The 22,300-nt window shown below is 45.7% G+C and overlaps 1 protein-coding gene across 1 annotated transcript in view; it reads right to left on the reverse strand.

Annotated features, from left to right (window-relative positions):
* The window catches only part of LOC123755425 (synaptogenesis protein syg-2), a 773,573-nt gene that overhangs the window by 609,285 nt on the left and 141,988 nt on the right, over positions 1-22,300 (reverse strand). Inside the window, exon 4 of the mRNA XM_069312426.1 lies at positions 3,649-3,803. Coding sequence (XP_069168527.1) covers positions 3,649-3,803 — 155 coding nt within the window. The remainder of the gene's footprint in view (positions 1-3,648; positions 3,804-22,300) is intronic.

The following is a 22,300-nucleotide window of genomic DNA, read 5'->3' on the forward strand; positions in this document are numbered from 1 at the left end:
GCCCGTGACAGCTGACTAACACCCAGGTACCTATTTTACTGCTAGGTAACAGGGGCATAGGGTGAAAGAAACTCTGCCCATTGTTTCTCGCCGGCGCCTGGGATCGAACCAAGGACCACAGGATCACAAGTCCAGCGTGCTGTCCGCTCGGCCGACCGGCTCCCCTACTAACTTCTATCATCAAATTAATATAGTTATTCTAAGGAGGAGTATCAGTGTTCGTCAATTTTAAATATTGGACTGCAACCCTTGTTCGTCTTCGCGGGAATTATGTTGGAAAAACCGACACCATTTACTAACATTTAATACAATAGACAGATAATATTGCTGATGTTTTGTTCTAACAAATCATTGATTGAAAACGAGACTCCAGTGGAAATTTCCTCGGGCGAAAATGGGGACTCATCGCCATGTAGCCATTAAATTAACCAGCCAATAATTTTGTGAATTTCTCTTAAAACACCAGTCAAAATTTTAGAATCAATAAAAAAGTATTCACATGATTGGATCTTATATATTTACCAACCAAGTAAAGTCTATCTCCCATTGTCAATAAAAAGGACTGTTTACGAACCGGTGAGAGGTGACTCTCTGAGCCGAGACGAGAGGGAGCCGCCATTAAATTTAACATAAACAAAGTCTCTCTGAAGCAAAAATCAAGCTCCACAATTATTTCCCTCTAGACATAGTGTTACGGGACGATAAACGTCCCATCATCAGCACAGGATCTTCGTCAACAATAAGGGAAGTGTTCTATACCTGATTCTAGTTCTATCTAGCTATTGTTGGCCAGTAATAACCATTTAGAATGTATGACGAGCCACCCGAGCAAGCTAATTATTAATTAAATTTGATCTAATAAATTACAATATTTCCCCTGACATAGCTGTCATACAGGTTACGATTATTATTGTTTGTGCCTTTTGACAGGTGAAACTGAAGGGGGAGAAGAATTAATGACAGTTACCTGGTACAACACAGGACATCGGAAGACACTAGCTTCACCTACAAGAAGTATCAGTTTGTGTTATCATTTGCATCATATCTGGTTGTCCAAGCCAAAACTACCTTTCAGATAAGGCGAACCATTATATTTATTAATCTACTAGCAGTACTCGGCCATGCATTGCTGTGGCTCAGCAATGCATGTGCGTTGCTGAGCCACAGCAACCTTCCCTATCCCCCAGTCCTCCCCACCATTTCCCCCCTCACCCGTCTCGTCGGTATCCCAACCATTCCCCACTCCACAGTCCCCTCGTCCTCCCCACCATTCCCCATTCCCCCATCCCCTCGTCCTCCCCACCATTCCCCATTCCTACCATCCCCTCTTCCTTCCCACCATGCCCCACTCCCCTGTCCCTTTGTCCTCCCCACCATTTTCCATTCCCCCATCCCCTCGTTCCCACCATCTTAAACTCCTCCGTCCCCTCGTCCTTCGCCACCATTACCCCCTTCCCTAGTCCCCCTCGTCCTCCCCACCATCTCTCACTTCCGTCCCCTCGTCTTCCCAACCACTCCCTCGTCCGATGCCTTCCCAAACGGTCTGATGTTCCCATCAGAAAATTGGGAACATCAAGTGATCTGATGTTCCCAACACTGAAATACATGAAAATCAGTAAAAAAAAATGAAATGAAAATATGAAAAAATAAACAAATAAACAATACTCACAAAATGAACGGTATGGTAAACAACACAGCTCAATTCAAACACAGTTCACACAAAATAATTAAATCAAAATGAAATTATATCAAAATATATGAAAACACAATTGATCAATGAAACCAGAAACATTGAAATTGAATTGTAACATATTTAGTATAGAATGTGTTGTTCTTACTTGCAACAGATGGCACTGTTTTTCAAGAAAAGCATAGTTTTACCTGTCACAGGTGTGGCATCTATACTTATACTTACGAAATGAACAAAATGGTAAACAACACAGCTCAATTCCAACACAATGTCACGCAAAATAATTCAATAAAAAATCAAATAAATCGAAATATATGAAAATAAAATTTATCAATGCAATCGGAAACATTGAAATGGAATTCGTGACGTATTTAGTATAGGAAGCATGTTGCTATCATGTGCAACAGGTGGCGCTGTTTTTCACAAACGCATGCTTTTACCTGTCACAGGGGTGTCATCTATATAGCAGGTATATAAAAAGATGCACCTATTCGAATGCAACGTTGTGTCAAAATTTAAAAGCAATCGGTGAAGAACTTTGTGAGATTATTTGAATGTGTTTCTCTTACGTCCAACAGATGGCGCTGTTTTTCAAAAAACATGTTTTTTCCTGTCACAGGTGAGGCATGTATATAGTAGATTCATAAAAAGACGCGCCTACTCGAATGCAACGTTGTGTCAAAATTTCAAAGCAATCGGTAAAGAGGTTTCGAAGATTTCCCTCAGATGAAAAACACATGAAAAACACAGTTTTCAGAGAAGACAAGTTTTTTACAGTCACAGACGTGACATCAATATAGTGTGTATATAAAATCCTGCTCGGATGCGAATGGAACGTTGTGTGAAATTTTCAAAGCAATTGGTGAAGAACTTTCGGAGATTAGCGGTTATGCACAAACGAACATTCCATTTTCATACCCAGGATACAGCACGCATTTCCCCTCTGAACTGCGACACTGAGGCCCTGGAACACGAAACTGGCCGCTCGTGGGTCTCTAGTTTTCCCAATGAGTTCGTCACCCACCTTCTTTAAAAACATAAGTGCACATTTACCCCAGGCGCCCAGAGTCTCAGAGCCTATCAGTACGAACCGGTAACAACGTTCTAGGTCTCTTTACTTGCTGATTTTCTGGGTCTTCCTGAAGGTGGCTGGCCCACCTCCATCCTCTGAGCTGTAACGTAGATAGGTATCAGCCAATGTGGAAGCACATGTGTAATCCTGTACGACCTGTTTACCTTCCCTCCATGGCTGCAGGGTGACTCCATCTGGGCGTTTTTGGCTGTTGGCAGGTCTGCTCAACTGTGGTTCCCTTTGTGCTGGACACCCAGCTGTACCCATATACCCATACACCCACCCATATATATATATATATATATATATATATATATATATATATATATATATATATATATATAATATATATATATATATATATATATATATATATATATATATATATATATATATATATATATATATATATGTATATACATATATATTAACCACCCCTTTCTGAATGTGTAGGAAACGATTTGTGGGAATTTAAAGCATACAGTCCACTTTAAATATCATACAGTACACTTCGAAATCAATAAATTAACGTAAAATATAATCACTATATAAATTAATATAAATGATTAAATTGTAAATATTTTAATAAATCCCACGAATCGATTTTTCCCCCCAAGTGGTGAGCAGTAAGACATGACTCACCTGAGGCGCCGCGACCTACACACACCAGGCTGCCCAGCGACCTACACACACCAGGCTGCCCAGCGACCTACACACACCAGGCTGCCCAGCGACCTACACACACCAGGCTGCCCAGCGACCTACACACGCCAGGCTGCCAAGCGACGTACACAAGCCAGGCTGCCAAGCGACCTACACAAGCCAGGCTGCCAAGCGACCTACACAAGCCAGGCTGCCCAGTCTGGCTTTAGGGAAGAAGACTTACCGTAGCCTTGAGCAGGGTGGCGCGTCCCGCCAGAGTCTTCTCCCACACGATGATTGCGGAAGGATAGGCACCTGCGGCCACGCATTCCAGTCGTGTCTGGCGGCCCTCGACCAGCGGCTCCGCAGGCGGCCTGATCACTACCGCCACGGGACGAGCTGCGGGAGAGAGAGGAGGCGGTGGTGGGCGAGGAACACATCACACATGCCATTCAGGGTAACACGTCACTCATTATAATGCCTCCCCTCCCTCGCACCATACTACGATGACATCATACATATTAATGATCATATCTTGTCATGATTAACCTACGTTGTTCTGAACAGCTGAATGAACGGTTGCGTTCACAGAGATATATACATGTTCAGAAATGTTCAGTATCGTTAGCTGAAAATTGTGCTCTATGGGGTTCCACACACAATAAGTCCAGTTCTGTTGAACTAAAGAACAAGTGTTCTCCAATAAAGTTGTGTTTAGTACTGCTGAACTAAAGAACATGTGTTCTTTAAAGAGTAGTGTTTCTTTTTAAAATACAGGTTTATACTATGATAACAATAAATGACAATAGGGAAACAGTCAACCTCTACACCACAAACCCAACATGGAGACGTGTGGCAGGGGAGCCGGTCGGCCGAGCGGACAGCACGCGGGACTTGTGATCCTGTGGTCCTGGGTTCGATCCCAGGCGCCGGCGAGAAACAATGGGCAGAGTTTCTTTCACCCTATGCCCCTGTTACCTAGCAGTAAAATAGGTACCTGGGTGTTAGTCAGCTGTCACGGGCTGCTTCCTGGGGGTGGAGGCCTGGTCGAGGACCGGGCCGCGGGGACACTAAAAAGCCTCGAAATCATCTCAAGATAACTTCAAGATACTTTAAGCCACTTCGGAGGAGTGTTGTAGGGATTGTATGGGAGGAGTGTTGTAGGGATTGTATGGGAGGAGTGTTGTAGGGATTGTATGGGAGGAGTGTTGTAGGGATTGTATGGGAGGAGTGTTGTAGGGATTGTATGGGAGGAGTGTTGTAGGGATTGTATGGGAGGAGTGTTGTAGGGATTGTATGGGAGGAGTGTTGTAGGGATTGTATGGGAGGAGTGTTGTAGGGATTGTATGGGAGGAGTGTTGTAGGGATTGTATGGGAGGAGTGTTGTAGGGATTGTATGGGAGGAGTGTTGTAGGGATTGTATGGGAGGAGTGTTGTAGGGATTGTATGTAACATTTGTAACCCGAGATTTCACCTGAGTTGTACCGGACTAACAACACAATATGCAAACAGACCAGGGGCCAGATTCACGAAAGCACTTACGCCAGCACTTACGAAAGTGTACATCTTTCCTCAATCTTTGACTTCTTTGGTTTCATTTATTAAACAGTTTACTAGCATGAAAACTTCCCATTCAACTGTTGTTATTGTTATAAACAGGCTCCTGGTGCTTCGGAGCTCATTAGCTGTTTAATAATTGGAAACAAAGCCGCCAAAGATTGAGAAAAGATGGACAGATTCGTAAGTGTTTGCGTAAGTGCTTTCGTGAATCTGACCCCAGGTACCTACTGGATCTGTCACAATGATAGACTGATGTGGGAAAACATCACCAAACTAATGAATGACATTCCTGAAGTACATAGACTACAATTCACTCAAAAGTTACCAGAAATATATGCAGAGTATGTAAAGACAGCAACGAACACTGAACACAACCCAGGGACAGAAAGTTTAGAGAGCCAAATTAGCAATGTAGAAGGACATTGTGTCGAGGTACACGAAAATGAAGACAATATTGAAGAGCAAACTGGTAATATAAATAAGGAGAGAAAAAATGAGAAGGACTAGAACAAAAATAAGAAAGACGAAAGCAACAAGGAGAAAGATAAGGGCAATACCGACAAAGAATGCGGAAACGAGAAAGTTAGAACAAAAACCCCACAGAGGTAGCCAAGTTGGGCACGGGTACAAACAATAACAATATAAGCACAGATGAAAATATTTGCATATATTATGCAAAAGGAAAGGGCAGATATGGGACCAGAGGCACGGAATGCACATTCATGCATCCCTGAAAATACCGAAACTTGATAGGGAAAGGCAGATGTCGTTTTGGTACAAAGTGTAGATATTTCTACCCTAAGCTATGCAAACTCTCAGTTGCTGAGAAGAATTGTTACGATCTTCATTGCCCTGATTTCCACGTCAGAGGTGCACAGCGCTATATAAGTGAGGAAGTCCAATATAATAGTCCTGGAATTTTTTTAGAGGCAGGCAGAAACAGGGGGAGGAACAGATTGGAAGAAACGTTACAGGAGTATGGTTGGAGAGGGGAAAATGCCCAAGACTGGACTACGATTCGTCATCAAGCCCACACATACTACACCCCCAATTCCACAGAAAATACCACACTCCCCCAATACCACTTCCAAAACTGGACATTGCCAGACCAGCACACCCTGGGTCAGGGTAGAGAGGAGGGAGAACTACCTAAACCTTCCAGAAGTGACACACAATATGGACAATCATTCATATATGCAAACATTCAAGGCCTAAAGTCAAAATCAAGAAATAAAGTTAAGTTCATAAATGGCCTCCTATTAGAGTCAAACTCAATATTTGGGGCATTCACGGAAACTCATACGAAAGATTACATTGGTAGTAAAATCTGGATTACAAATTATAATTTATATGGATGTGATAGTGAAACTATGTCAAATGGAGGAGTAGGTCTGTATATTAAAGAGAACCTGGTATGCACAGAGCTACTAAACTCAGCTAATGAGGTGTTAGAGGTACTTGGAATTAAGGTACTAAAAATATACCTAATTATTTTTCTAATATATAAACCGCCAGATACTACGGTTGGGGAATTCACAGAACAATTGCACAACACAGAGAACATCCTTGATAATCTAGCAAACCCAGCACCAGATACTATCTTCCTTGGAGATTATCAATTTACCAAGTCTAAGATGGAGAATGGCAAACACAAATATCATGGCGGGGAATGACCCGGGAAATAATCAACCACAGGTCAGAGAACTTTTGAGATTCTGTGACAAATTCTCGCTCAATCAACAGATCACAGAACCAACTAGGAACGAAAACACACTAGACTTGCTATTCACAAACAATGATGAACTAATCAGAGACATTACAATCTCAGATACTTCATACTCAGACCATAAGCTCATTGAAGTGCGAACTAGCATAAATAACGGTAGTAGGTCTAAGAGACCCAACAAGCGAGAAGGAATATTCAATCAATTCAATTTCAACAAAAGAGGATCGACTGGGAAACAATAAATGTAGACCTTGCAAACATTCAATGGGAGACGCTCTTAAGCGACAAAACTTCCACTCAGGGAATAGCTCAACTGACAGCTGAAGCTTACAAGGTCTGCTTGAAGCACGTGCCTGTGAGGAGGGTCAGAAAAAGAACGCAGACGACTGTACAGGAGAAGGAAAAAATAACGGAAATGCTTAGGCAGACACGACTATCACAAGAAAGGAAAATAAACCTAAACAGGGAGATCGAAGAAATAGAACAAACGTTGAAGTGATCATACGAGTCTGAGGAAATGGAATTGGAACAGAAAGCTATACAAGAGATAAAGAAAAATCCAAAATATTTTTTCACATACGAAAAATCAAAATCAAAAACCTCGACCAGTATTGGACCGTTAATTACAACTGAATGTACGTACAGAGAGGACAACAAAGAAATTAGTGAAATTCTAAAAAGCCATTTTGAGGCTATGTTCAGAGTACCAATAAACATCATGAAAGTTGATGACCCAGACAGCTTCTTTATGAATGACATTCAAGCTGCAGATAATATAATGGATATTAACACGAACTCGGAAGACTTTGAAAGAGAAATTGACAATATGCCCATGCACTCAGCTCCTGGGCCTGACTCATGGAATTCAATATTCATAAAGAAATGTAAAGTACCAGTAGCATGAGCACTCAGCATAATATGGAGAGCCTGGGTACAGGAGAGGTTCTAGCTGCACTTAAATCTGCAGATATGGCTCCTCTGCACAAGGGTGGTAGTAAAGCCTTGGCAAAAAATTATTGACCAGTTGCACTAACATCACACATAATAAAAGTTTTTGAAAGTGTGATTAGGAATCAAATTTCTAGTGTTATGGAAAATAATGAGCTACACAACCCAGGACAACATAGATTAAGAGCGGTCAGATCCTGTCAGTCACAGTTACTCAAACACTATAACAAAATCACAGAAGCTCTAGAAGAAAAGCAAAATGCAGATGTTGTATACACAGACCTTACAAAGGCGTTCGACAAATGTGACCATGAAGTGATAGCACGTAAAATGAGGTCAATGGGAATAACTGGTAAAGTAGGACACTGGATACTCAATTTCCTGTCGAACAAAACACAAATATTTACAGTCAAATAAAATCGAGTCGAAGTGCAGTTAAAAGCTCTGTATCTCAAGGTACAGTCCTTGCACCACTGCTGTTTCTTATTCTCATAACAGATATAGACAAAAATACAAGTCATAGGTTTGTGTCATCCTTTGCAGATAACACAAATATCGCCATGAAAATTACCTCTGCTGAAGACATTGAAAAATTACGAGCAGATATCAACAAAGTTTTCGATTGGGCAGCAGAAAATAACAAGTTAAACAGTGATAAATTACAGGTAATCAGGTACGGCAAAAATGAAGATCTGGAACATAATACAGGGTACAAAACACAATCCAATTTGTCCATAGTAGGAAAACAGCATGTCAAGGATTTAGGAATAACGATGTCCGACGATATAACGTTTAGAGAGCATAACCCAGCAAATATTGCGTCAGCCAAAAAATGATAGGATGGATTACGAGAACTTTCAAATCCAGGGATACCATCTCAATGGTTGTACTCTTCAAGTCACTTGTGTTGTCCCATCTTGAGTACTGCCCAGTACTCACTTCCCCCTTCAGAGCAGGAGAGATTGCTGAAAGAGGGAATACAGAGAACATATACGGCACGTATAGACGCGATAAAGCACCTCAATTATTGGGATCGTCTCAAAGCTCTCCAAATGTATTCACTAGAAAGGAGACGAGATACCAAATAATATACACATGGAAAATACTGGAGGGCCAGGTACCTAATCTACAAAGTAAAATAACAATGTACTGGAGTGAACGATATGGAAGAAAATGCAGAATAGAATCAGTGAAGAGCAGAGGTGCCATAGGCACAATCAGAGAACACTGTATCAACATCAGAGGTCCACGGTTGTTCAACGTCCTCCCAGCGACTATAAGAAATATTGCCGGAACAACCGTGGACAACTTCAAGAGAAAACTAGACTGTTTTTTAAAAGAAGTTCCGGACCAGCCGGGCTGTGGTGGGTATGTGGGTCTGCGGGCCGCTCCAAGCAACAGCCTGGTGGACCAAACTCTCACAAGTCAAGCCTGGCCTCGGGCCGGGCTTGGGGAGTAGAGGAACCCAGAACCCCATCAAGCAGGTATCAACCAGGTATAAAATAGATATATTAGTGAAGACAAATATAATAGAAAATATTTTAAGCTTGACCCTAAAACGTATAGGCAGACACGGGATATTATGTAGTTACACAAAGAGAGTTGACTTCAGTTTTCAACTGTGTACATATCGAAAAATATATTTCAGATGGTCTGTAAGCTTATAGCGGCTTCAGTAGCCGACGGTGTTATGATTGGCTAGGTTAGGTTAAGTCTTCGGTTTGACCAGGTAAGTGTAAACTTTAGGTTACGTAAACCTAAATCACAGAGAGAGAGAGAGCGAGAGAGCGAGAGAGAGAGCGAGAGAGCGAGAGAGAGAGCGAGAGAGCGAGAGAGAGAGCGAGAGAGCGAGAGAGAGAGCGAGAGAGCGAGAGAGAGAGCGAGAGAGCGAGAGAGAGAGCGAGAGAGCGAGAGAGAGAGCGAGAGAGCGAGAGAGCGAGAGAGCGAGAGAGCGAGCGAGAGAGCGAGAGAGCGAGAGAGAGAGAGAGAGAGCGAGAGAGAGAGAGAGAGAGAGAGAGAGAGAGAGAGAGAGAGAGAGAGAGAGAGAGAGAGCGAGAGAGAGCGAGAGAGAGAGAGAGAGAGAGAGAGAGAGAGAGAGAGAGAGAGAGAGAGAGAGAGAGAGAGAGAGAGAGAGAGAGAGAGAGAGAGAGAGAGAGAGAGAGAGAGAGAGAGAGAGAGAGAGAGAGAGAGAGAGAGAGAGAGAGAGAGAGAGAGAGAGAGAGAGAGAGAGAGAGAGAGAGAGAGAGAGAGAGAGAGAGAGAGAGAGAGAGAGAGAGAGAGAGAGAGAGAGAGAGAGAGAGAGAGAGAGAGAGAGAGAGAGAGAGAGAGAGAGAGAGAGAGAGAGAGAGAGAGAGAGAGAGAGAGAGAGAGAGAGAGAGAGAGAGAGAGAGAGAGAGAGAGAGAGAGAGAGAGAGAGAGAGAGAGAGAGAGAGAGAGAGAGAGAGAGAGAGAGAGAGAGAGAGAGAGAGAGAGAGAGAGAGAGAGAGAGAGAGAGAGAGAGAGAGAGAGAGAGAGAGAGAGAGAGAGAGAGAGAGAGAGAGAGAGAGAGAGAGAGAGAGAGAGAGAGAGAGAGAGAGAGAGAGAGAGAGAGAGAGAGAGAGAGAGAGAGAGAGAGAGAGAGAGAGAGAGAGAGAGAGAGAGAGAGAGAGAGAGGAGGAACATCAAATGTAGAGATTAATGTATAAGGGTCAGGAGCGCTGATGAATAACTCAATAAAGATTTTAAAGAGGAGAGACTCGCAGTGGAGGCGTAGGTGGTGGTGGTGGTGGTGACTGCTGGTGGTGGTGGTGACTGCTGGTGGTGACTGGTGACTGGTGATTGTGGTGGTGTTGGTGACTGGTGGTGGTGGTGGTGTTGGTGACTACTGGTGGTGGTGGTGGTGACTTAAGGTGGTGGTGGTGGTGGTGACTGCTGGTGGTGGTGGTGACTGGTGATGGTGATGGTGGTGGTGACTGGTGGTGGTGGTGGTGAGTGGTGTGACTGGTGACTGGTGGTCGTGACTGGTGGTGGTGAGTGGTGTGACTGGTGACTGGTGGTCGTGACTGGTGGTGGTGAGTGGTGTGACTGGTGACTGGTGGTCGTGACTGGTGGTGGTTGTGACTGTTGGTGACTGGTGATGGTGGTGGTGACTGGTGGTGGTTGTGACTGTTGGTGACGTGGTGGTGGTGGTGCTGGTGACTAGTGTCACGATGCCCAGTGTGATTAGTGTGTTATTTACTGTGGTGATTGCAACGTGTGGACCAGTGTTCTAAGTGGTAATTAGAGCACTGTGGTCATTTGCAACAGGACAGTAAGTAAGTGTTGGGCAATGTACTAATATAGTTTGATTTAGTGCATGTGCCGTGTGTGTTATTGCAAAGGGGTTGTCATTGATGGTGATTGTTGCTAGTGTTGATCAATCACCGGGGTGTATTGCAGTTCAGTAAATCATTGACGGCCCTGTTCTAGAGGATTCATGTCCCGAGTGTTATTTGCTGGGGTTCTACAGTATTGTCATTGCAACCGGATTGTAACGTAAATCACTGTGATTTGTTAGTGTGATTTATTCATTGTCGTGGGTGAACTCGGCTAACTCGAGTACTTGGGTTTTATATTTTCCTCTTTATCTGGTAGGACTTCGATGTCCAGTATTCATTGAGGTGATTGCGAGGCAATTAATATAACGTAACCAAGGGAACGCCCATTGCTTTAAGAGAATTTGTTCTTTAACAATTTGAGTAACGAAGAATACGTTTGGGTTAATTATTTTCCTGCAAGCAGCTACGGTAGTCTCAGGAAGCCTAGCCATCAGCCAGATAAGAATTAAAGTATTGTCTGTCGTAATTATCGGTCAATGGGCAGGTAATTGACGTGTTCCAGGAAGTCAAAGTAATTAACTTCGATCCGTGTTGATTGACTCACACGAAGGCTCCATTGCTCCATTAACGTAATGTTATTAATCTGTCTGGAAGTACAGGTACTTGATTGACTCGTGGGAAGAGTAACGTCATTGTAAAATAACGTAGAGTTGCGTGGTGACCACCGGCGAGGTCGGACGTTCCTGAGGTCTGTCCGCTCCTGGCTAGTGTTTACGTTGGGTGATTGCTGATTTGCCCTGCTGGTGGTGGTTTGCCACTGACAGGGTGACGTTTGACTTAGCCATGGGGACGTCTCGCCCTCCAATGAAGAGGACGTTGTCGGCTGGTCTCGTGTTTACGGTGCCGGTGAACCATCCATTGGTTGGTGTCGCCCTGGTGGACGTGCTGCATGTGCAGCTGTCTGACCTGGTGGGCATCCAGCTGCTTCAGGGCCACCGTGCTGTGGTCAAGTTCCACCTCCAGGCTGCCTTTCTGGCGTTTTTCGAGCGGTGTGAGGGGCGTGTTTACTTTCTCCCTGATACTGCTGGCTCCGTTAAGGTGGTGAATCTTAGTGTCACCTTGACGTCTGTGGCGGTGCATGGTGCCCCCTTCGAATTTCAGGACGACTTTTTAACCTCCTGTTTTGAACGGTTTGGGACAGTGTTAAGTGTTCGTTGGAAGAAGGTCGTTGCCGGGCACTGTGTTGGTATGCTTGACGGCTCCCGCACCCTGACGATGTCGATGAGGTGTAGTGTCCCGTCGTCGATGTCCGAGTTGGGTTACACGCTCCGCTGCCAGTACCGGGGTCAACCGCGCACCTGTTATCGGTGTGGTCACGAGGGTCATCTGGCTGAGGCGTGCGACGTGGGAGCAACTGGTCGGGTGCATGTTCTTCGTGCGGAGGATTTCCCGCCCCTGTTGCGTTCGGACGGTGTGGGTGCTGTGCCTGAGGCGCCTGACTGCCTGTCTGCTACTCCACCTGTTGAGGCGAGTTCTACGGCCCGTGCGACACGTCTGGTGACTGTTGTGGCCCCTGGGGTTGTTGAACTGGTGTGTATGGGTGTCGGGCCGTCGCCTGCGCTGCGTGTAGTGAAGGGTGTCCCGGTGGAGGTTCATGTCCCGCCCCCGCCTGTGGATGTGATACCGGCTCCCGGGGATGCGGCTTCTGTTGTTTTGGAGTGAGACTTCGGCAAGGTGAGGTGCCTGCCGTGCCTGTGTGTGTTGACGACTAAAGTTCTGCTCTTTCCATCCCTTTGCAGAAGCGTGCGCGTCGGTGTTCTGAGGCTGTTTCCCTGGATGATGCGGACAGTGTGGGTGATGTGGCCTCTGTGGACTCTTCGGACGGTGCTGGTGTGGCCTGTGTGGATGTGAAGATGGTGACTGTGCCTGCGGAGGGGCCTGCTGGGAGTGGTGTGGTGCGGCCTGTCTCGAAGCGTTCGCGCCGGGCTCGGAGTGTGTCTCCCCTTCGTGGTGTGCCTTAGGAGGAGGTGGGGGAGTATGGTGATCTGGCGTCCCCCGCCGAGGATGATGGTGCTGTGAGGGGCTCCGAAGTTGCTACCTGTGCCCCCCCTCCTGCGTCACCTGCTGTTGGATCTCTGTAGTGGGGGGTTGTCCCTGATGATCGGGACCTCGTCGTGATGTTGCGGAAAGATGTGCGCCAGGGGGTCTCGGCTCCTGTGCCCTGTGGTGGGGTCGATGCTGCACCTGCATCCCCTGCAGTTCCCCGGTCTGGGGAAAGCCTCGTCCCGACTGCTGGGATCGTGCCCTGTGGGGGCCCGGTGTTGGGCCCTTATCGGGATGCCCGGGTGCTTCCGGTCCCGTGCTACTCGTCCACTGTCTGGGTGACGCGGGTGAAGGAGTTTGTTTATAGGGTGCCGGATAAGATGTCTCAGCCGAGGGCGCCGCCTGGTGGCCAGGTGCCAGGTGACATGTGGGTGATTTGGGAGGCGTACTGCTTGCGCTTTCCGATATACAAGTTCCCGGAAAAGTATTAGTTCACGTCTGCTCAGCTGCCACCGTGACCTCGTCGCCCCGCCCTACGGTGCGGGGAGTCTCCCTCTAACGTCCCCCTCTGTTTTCGTCGCCACTCCTCTCTCTACGACCCGTCACCTCTAACACTTTTGTCTTGCTTCTCCTCCTTAACGTCAACGCGTCTCCCTACATTTGTCCTGGTGCAGTCATCGGGAGGGTAAACCCTTCATGCAAACTGCACCTATTCTCGAGAAGAAGAAGAAAATAACGTAAACGTGGTGATGAATAATCGTTATTAGTCACCTGAATTGGTCTGGTATGGAAGGCTAGACGGAATTCATACCTTTAATGTAAATTGCTGAGCCAGTGTGAAAGGTTACGAATTTGTATTGATTAATTATTGATCTTCGGGATAGTAATTATTTGCTCTTGGGGTAATCACAAGTGATTACCGTTCTCTAAGCACTTTGGACATTGTAATTGAAGTTCACTAGCGTTGAGTGATAGTAACGATAACGTAAATTAACATAACTAGTGCAAAGATTAATCAGCTGTCTGGTAGTACAGGGATTAATGGGATTTACTCACTGAATGCTCGACGGGTAGAGTGTTTGTGTAATTTCTGCGTTACTAGTGACAGTTGTAAGAGTTATTAAGTTAACGTAAATGTTACTTTGTTATTAACATAATCAACTTGTTATTGATTGTTGATCGTCTGAGGGACGAAGTGTTAACGTAAAGATTTAATTGAGGAGGTGCTGGAGTTGCCAGTAACCTCATTAGTCATTGTCATGTTATTGATAGGCTACTAATTTGATTGCATTGCAACCGCTATTGCAAGTGTATCTCTTCTTCTTGAGATGATTTCGGGGCTTTAGTGTCCCCGCGGCCCGGTCCTCGACCAGGCCTCTACCCCCAGGAAGCAGCCCGTGACAGCTGACTAACACCCAGGTACCTATTTTACTGCTAGGTAACAGGGGCATAGGGTGAAAGAAACTCTGCACATTGTTTCTCGCCGGCGCCTGGGATCGAACCCAGGACCACAGGATCACAAGTCCAGCGTGCTGTCCGCTCGGCCGACCGGTGTAGGCTGCAAATAGTGTAGAGTACGGATAGGAGGTTACTGGAGACGTGTCTCATAACCTAGCTACCGTGTCATGTTGTAAATGTGATTATAGATTAGATTGTCTTGCTTGCTTGATTGATTCCTCAGTGGTCACACCGTATGTTCGAGTTAGTTCATTATGTAGTCCGAGGGGCTGGTGTCTAGCTGTCACTGAAAGTGTCACAGGAAGGATTTCGAGTAACATCATTGATATTTCTTTCGTTGTTGTAGAAGATAGAACTTTATTGAATAAATTGTTTTGTCATGTTGAACACTGTCTTTTCGTTACACCGCCACACATTTATATTGTCCTGTAAATATTCTGTCACACTCGACTATTAAATTGAGACTGCTTCTTGAGTCTACAACTGAGTATATAGCACTACACAACAAACAAATTATTTGTTGTGAGAGCCTAGGACCTATTCATTAGAATCTCTACTGCGAATGTCGAAGGTCAATGACCTAGTGGAGAGGATTTCAACTTTTTGGGGTCTCGGCATTTGCTCGCGCCTAGTCCATTGTTCATATCTGGTCCCAGGGTGAGGAATCAGCTGCTTACTACACTGGTGTGTTAGCTAAGCAAGTCCTTCCTCAGGCGACATATATGAATATCACAACAGGAATAAGGTTAAAGGAGTCCCGAAAATTCTTTTTAGAAATTTTCCGAGTTCAATTACCCATTCCACAATCACAAACTCTCACAGTGGTGGTGACTGGTAGTGGTTGTGGAGGTAACTGGTCGTGGTGGTGGTGACTGGTAGTGGTTGTGGTGGTGACTGGTCGCGGTGGTGGTGACTGGTAGTTGTTGTGGTGGTGACTGGTAGTGGTGGTGGTGACTGGTAGTGGTTGTGGTGGTTACTGGTAGTGGTTGTGGTGGTGACTGGTCGCGGTGGTGGTGACTGGTAGTGGTTGTGGTCGTGACTGGTCGTGGTGGTGGTGACTGGTAGTGGTTGTGGTGGTGACTGGTCGTGGTGGTGGTGACTGGTAGTGGTTGTGGAGGTAACTGTTCGTGGTTGTGGTGGTGACTGGTCGTGGTTGTGGTGGTGACTGGGTAGTGGTTGTGGAGGTAACTGGTCGTGGTTGTGGTGGTGACTGGTCGTGGTGGTGGTGACTGGTAGTGGTTGTGGTGGTGACTGCTAGTGGTTGTGGAGGTAACTGTTCGTGGTTGTGGTGGTGACTGGTCGTGGTTGTGGTGGTGACTGGGTAGTGGTTGTGGAGGTAACTGTTCGTGGTTGTGGTGGTGACTGGTAGTGGTTGTGGTATTGACTGGTAGTGGTTGTGGAGGTAACTGGTAGTGGTGGTGGTGACTGGTAGTGGTTGTGGTATTGACTGGTAGTGGTTGTGGTGGTGACTGGTCGTGGTGGTGGTGACTGGTTGTGGTCGTGACTGGTCGTGGTGGTGGTGACTGGTAGTGGTTGTGGTGGTGACTGGTAGTGGTTGTGGTGGTGACTGGTCGTGGTGGTGGTGACTGGTAGTGGTTGTGGTGGTGACTGGTCGTGGTGGTGGTGACTGGTAGTGGTTGTGGTGGTGACTGGTAGTGGTTGTGGTGGTGACTGGTCGTGGTGGTGGTGACTGGTAGTGGTTGTGGTGGTGACTGGTCGTGGTGGTGGTGACTGGTTGTGGTCGTGACTGGTCGTGGTGGTGGTGACTGATAGTGGTTGTGGTGGTGACTGGTAGTGGTTGTGGTGGTGACTGGTCGTGGTGGTGGTGACTGGTAGTGGTTGTGGTGGTGACTGGTCGTGGTGGTGGTGACTGGTAGTGGTTGTGGTGGTGACTGGTCGTGGTGGTGGTGACTGGTTGTGGTCGTGACTGGTCATGGTGGTGGTGACTGGTAGTGGTTGTGGTGGTGACTGGTAGTGGTTGTGGTGGTGACTGGTCGTGGTGGTGGTGACTGGTTGTGGTCGTGACTGGTCATGGTGGTGGTGACTGGTAGTGGTTGTGGTGGTGACTGGTAGTGGTTGTGGTGGTGACTGGTCGTGGTGGTGGTGACTGGTAGTGGTTATGGTGGTGACTGGTCGTGGTGGTGGTGACTGGTAGTGGTTGTGGTGGTGACTGGTCGTGGTGGTGGTGACTGGTAGTGGTTGTGGTGTAACAAACTAGGCTGTTGTAAGAATTATCCAGAGTGGTTTACCGACAAAAGAGAATGGGAAGCTGAGCCCGCATGGTGACCTGGGAACCTGACCCCAGGGGAATTCGCGGTGGAAATAACCGACGCTTTGTTCATAAGCTGCGTATAATGAATCATCCTATAGTATTCAGTAATTTAGAGAAATTAGCCTTTATTCATTTTGCATTAAAATTGTATTGTATAATAGTACTGGATACAATATCAAGACTATTCTAATTATTGAGTTTAAGTCACCATCAGTGACGTCACGAATCAGATCTAACTTGTAAGGCGGAGTGACCGGCGGTCATAGGTCATCAGGGTTGACAGGTCTACTATTTCTCAAAGTTCAATTAACCATTTTGGGGGATCGGGAACAGCTCTGCCGTTAGATGTTTGTGTAATTTAATTTCAGTAAAATAATTCAACCAGTCTGGATCAATTCAGTACAAACAGAGGTTAATTGTTATAACTTAAACCTTGCTAGTAACTGGGTAGAACTTTGACTAGGCGGAAGGATACAATACTCTGTCTGGGGGAGACCAGACAAGGAAGAGAGCAGTGTGGAAACAGGAGCAACTGGGAGAGGCCAACCATCTTACCTCTCCCCAAGACCAGCCCAACATCTTTAGCTGGTTGCCCAAGGTATAGTTGCTATGGTTATTTATAGAGGTAGTCTCATTGCCAGTCAGGTCAAGTAGGGAGTGTTAAAGTGACAGGGAGTGAACATATTTAGATGTTGTTTTAGTTTTTCTTTTAATAAATTAAAATTGTTAGTATTTTGCATTTTTATTGTTTCCATTTGGTTATGTGTATACTTGTCCTGGTCACGTGGTCCACACGAGGCAGAGTTGGATTGGGCGCCGATTCTAACATCGAATCATTCCCGTGTAATTAATCTCACACTCTTAAGTTTCCACGGTCATCGGTTATAGTGGGGATCAAGCCCCAAGGTTGATTAATTAGCGTGATCGATCCAGACCTCGATCATTGCTCGGTGTTGCTGGTCTGGTGGTGGCAGCGTAGAGGCGATTCTAGGGTTTTGCTCAAAGCCTAGGTCACGTCATACTGGGTGTAGAATCCTAAGTCGGTCAATTGTCTTAGGACCACGTGGCGTGGAGTTGGCTTTGGTAAATATTTTGGAGTCCCTTGGTAGAGAATAAAAAGTAAGAATACGGGTAGAGGGCAAAGAAGGAAGAGAAGTAGAGAGAGAAACCCTAACCCGGGTTACAATGGTGCACAGCGGTGGTTTCAACAATTTTGTTTGAAATTGTTGAAAGGCTCACGCGTCTAGCCGTTCGAACACGTGCGCGGATGCTAAGGAGACAGCCGCGGGCCAGGATTAGCAGTGCGCCTCACAACAGTGCGTTTGAGTGGGGATTGGCGAATCTTGGGTCATGCGGGCTGATATGATTAAGGTTTAGTTAGTAAGATTAGGCTGTTAAAATAGAGTTATTGAAAAGGAGACCGCTCCGAGTTGATTGGACTGGGTACCATACTCGACCCATTGCAATTAATTCAGAGGTGTTGGGAGCCGCCATACTCTCAACAGCAGTTCCTTGAGGGCTGTCGGGGGCGGATATATCTGTGGGACGCCAGTAGATAGTCGGAGGGCGTTATTAGACGACCCAAAACGCTAGGAAAAACAGAAATCTGTGAAGGGCGTTGCGGCCTCCGAGGGACGGACTAGTAACCTACCTAGCAGCGATTCAACAACTAAGTGATCGCACACTTAGTGGAGGTTGAGTCGTCCCTAGTCATAATTGTTGCTGAAAGCTGCGTGTCGCTCTGTTGGAACCTAGATGGTCGTGACCCCTAGGCTAGGTGTGGTACGGCGAGCCGGTAGGAACAATTATAAGATTAAGTCGAGTGCATTTTTGAATTAAGTATACTTCAATTTATAAAGTAATTTCCGTTTATTTTCGTTGTTCTAGAGATTAATTTTTTTTCCCTTACATTCAATCCCCGGTTAAATTTTTTTTTTATCAAAGTGTTTAGCATTTTCTTGCATATTAGGCTAAGTGCGTACATTAAGTTTTGCTATTCCCTGTTGTATTAGTCTAAGTCAGAGGCGTTGTTGCTAGAGTGTAGTTAATCCTCTGGACTTAGGGCTATTGGTCGGTCACTATAGTAAGTGAAGGAGTTTAAGGGATAGTAAGTTGCGTGTAAATGCTTAATAGAGTCCGTGGAATATTTCTAAGTATTTTGGGATAAGTTTTCGGCTAAGTCAATGTCGGAAAGTCGTTAACTGTAATTAATTTGTATTCGTGGGTCACGTGTATGATCTGGGTATCATTAGGATTCCCCAGTCGATGCGAGTGATAGTTTCTAGTTTTTACCAGTAAGACGGTAGAATTGTGTTTTTAGACTTAGAATTCTGTTTTCAGTAGAAACGTAGGTGGAAAATTCTAAGTCCAGCTTGGGCTAGAATCTGACTTTTTGGCGAAAATTCGAATTTTCATGTTTTGTGTATATTCTGGGGTCAGTATTACTCTCTAGTGCATGCAAGGGACGTAATTCTGTTCGTAAAGCATTAAACAGTGATAATTACATTTTTGCCGAATTTAGTTATTTTTCGAGAAAATCGTGTTGTAATTTTGTCAAAGTCCATTTGAGGTGAAAATCTCGGATTTTGACGAAAATTCGAATTAGTGAGTGTTGAAACCGCCCGATGTGTCAGTATTGTTCTGTATACAACGTCAGTATTAAATAATAACTTATTTATATCTGGGAACGAGAAACCCAAATTTTTGTGAATTAAAGGAGTTTTGTGATATTTGGGGTGATAGAAATTTTTTTCCCTCGGAGTCAGAAAAATTGGCAGAGTCCAGCAATTGAGTAAAAACGCAGTTTTTGATAAAAAAATTCAATCTTTAGTAAGCAAATATATGTCCTGGGTGTCTATATCAATCGCTAGAGCGGTTTATTAACGTAAAACTAGTTATTTTCCTTCACAACAAAAATTTTGATTTTTCAGCGTTTAAGCAAAAAAGCGCGGGACTTAGTTTTTTCAGCGCAGCTGGTCCCGCTCCATCAGTCATCAGGGGCCACGCTGCTCACTTCAAGCGCGTTTAGTATTCAAGTACAGTAAATATTCTTTATTAATCCATCACGAGTGCTGCGCGTTAGTTGCGTTATCATTTAAATTGTTTTATATAAATTAGATTCTTTAATTTTTTTAACGTAAAGGACTTAGGTTTCAGCAATAGAACTGCGGGATATTTCACGGTCAGACACGAGTGCGGGGCAGACACTCATTCATTGGATTCACTTCAGCGATTCTCTCGATAAATCGGTGTATTTCCTATTTTGGGATTTAGTAGTTTCTTGGAAAAGAGTTGTGATTTTTTTTTATTTTTGTAAGGTTACGGTTGTAGTGAGTCCGGGTCGAGAGTGCACTAAAGGGTAGTTTAGAAGAGACGTGGCACACCAGGAATCACAGAAAATGTTTAACCCAGACAGTGACTAGTCAGTAGGGACCAGTGGGAGTGGAAGTGGAAGTGTAGAGGACAGCACCTCTTCCGACACCACTGGGGACCGCTCAGGTACACCTCATCCACCACTACAACAACCCCAACCCCATCCTCAATTCCCGTACCAACCCCATCCTCAATTCCCATACCAACCCCATCCTCAATTCCCATACCAACCCCATCCTCAGTTCCCATACCAACCCTTCCCCCAACCCCAGGCCACTCCATACCCATTCCAACCCCAGGCCACCCCATACCCATACCCATTCCAACCCCAGGCCACCCCATACCCATTCCAACCCCAGACGACCTCATACCCACCTCAACCTCCATCCACACCCCAACCCGAGGCCACCCACACCATACCTCAACCCCACCCTCCATCCACACCCCAACCCCAGGCCACCCACACCATACCTCAACCCCAACCCCAGGCCGCCACAGCCTTAGACAGGCAGATGCGCACGGAGACGCCGGGCACTCAGTTGTCGCCATACGTAGAGGCGTTAAGTAAAGGCGAGGGAGCCAAGCCGAGTAACTGTGGCGCGGGTTCATCAGGCGGGAAGCAGCCCTCAGCTGCAAGTTCGAGCCACCCTGCGCGGGGTACCAACAGAGATCCGCGGAGGTGTTACTCCTGCTGGAAGCGCGGGCATATATAGAGGGATTGCGAAGTCACTCCTACGAAAGCATGAAAGCAGGCTCCTAGTGAAGGTAGGCCTACTTTTGAGGTGAAAGTGGAAGGTGTGAGATTGACAGCTTTTGTTGATACAGGAAGCCAGGCGACGGTAATTAAAAAGTCAGCCTTCAGCAATTTTAAGTATGCACGTCTTCAACGTTGCGCAAAGACATTAACAGCAGTCAATGGGGAAAAGATTGAGATCGTAGGTCAAGGTACAGTTAATTTTGAGATTGATGGGGAATTGCAGCCGCACACATGTACGATCGTAGAGAACCTTGATTTTCCTGGTCACATCTTAATGGGAACTGATTTTCTGTCGCGGTTTGATTATTCCTTGTCTGCTCAAAAAGGGGCTAGGAACTGCAGGTTGCAGTTGGGACAGACTTCCTACCCAGTGGAGATGATCGACCATCCCCCAGTTGTAGCTTCAATTAAGAGGAAGCTGAAATATAATGCGCACTATCCAAAATTGATTTTTAAGTCTCTTCCAGACACAGTTAAGAGGTCATGCGCATTGCACGCATTGACCAAACAGAGTTGCCCACCACATTCTGTTAAATTTATTAAAGTAGCCGTGGGACGTCACATACAACCAGGTACCACCCTTCAGGTGGCTGGGAGATGTGATAGTTTATTAATTCCTCATCACTTAGTTGTAGTGCTCGATAAAGGTGCACTCATTCCAGTTGTCAATCTTTCACATAAGACTTTTCGCTTCAGGGCAGGTGATAGGGTATCTCAGGGAACCATGGTGGAGGACACAGAAATCTTTCACCATGAGTCAGCTGAGACGCCAGCCGTCACTGCACAATGTAGTGCACTGAACATGTTGAACACTAAAACACCATCCAAAGTACAATACGAAACGAGAAATGTTGCACAGAATGTAGAGGAAGTGGAAAAATTAATTTCAGCACTTGATTTGCAACATGTTGCACAGGCGGATAGGAAGGCACTGAGAGGAGTTTTACGAAAATTCCCGAAATTGTTTGCGACAGAGGATGACCAGATTGGTCTCCTTGATAAGATCGAGCACACCATTCCAACTGGTGACCATTTGCCTGTGTACACGAGACAGTGGAGGTTGCCGGAACAGGCAAAGAACATTATCAGGGAGGAGTGCCAGAAAATGTTGAGACAGGGCGTGATAGAGCCTAGTACGTCACCGTGGCTCTCTCCTGTTGTGCTAGTTCGGAAACCGGACGGTAGTTATCGTTTCTGTGTTGACTACCGGAAGGTGAACGAACTAACTAAGGGTGATGTGTATCCGTTGCCCCGAATACAGGAGATAATAGATCAATTTGGTGCTGCTAAGTATTTCTCAACTCTTGACGCAAAATCGGCGTATTGGGCGATTCCGGTGGCAGAACAGGATAGGGAAAAAACAGCATTCTCGGATGGTAGGCACACTTATCAATTCCGTAGGATGCCGTTTGGTTTAAAGACAGCGCCTTCGTCGTTTCAGAGGGCCATCAACTTTATCCTTAG

Source organism: Procambarus clarkii, chromosome 1 (assembly GCF_040958095.1).
Source record: "Procambarus clarkii isolate CNS0578487 chromosome 1, FALCON_Pclarkii_2.0, whole genome shotgun sequence".
Taxonomy (NCBI): domain Eukaryota; kingdom Metazoa; phylum Arthropoda; class Malacostraca; order Decapoda; family Cambaridae; genus Procambarus; species Procambarus clarkii.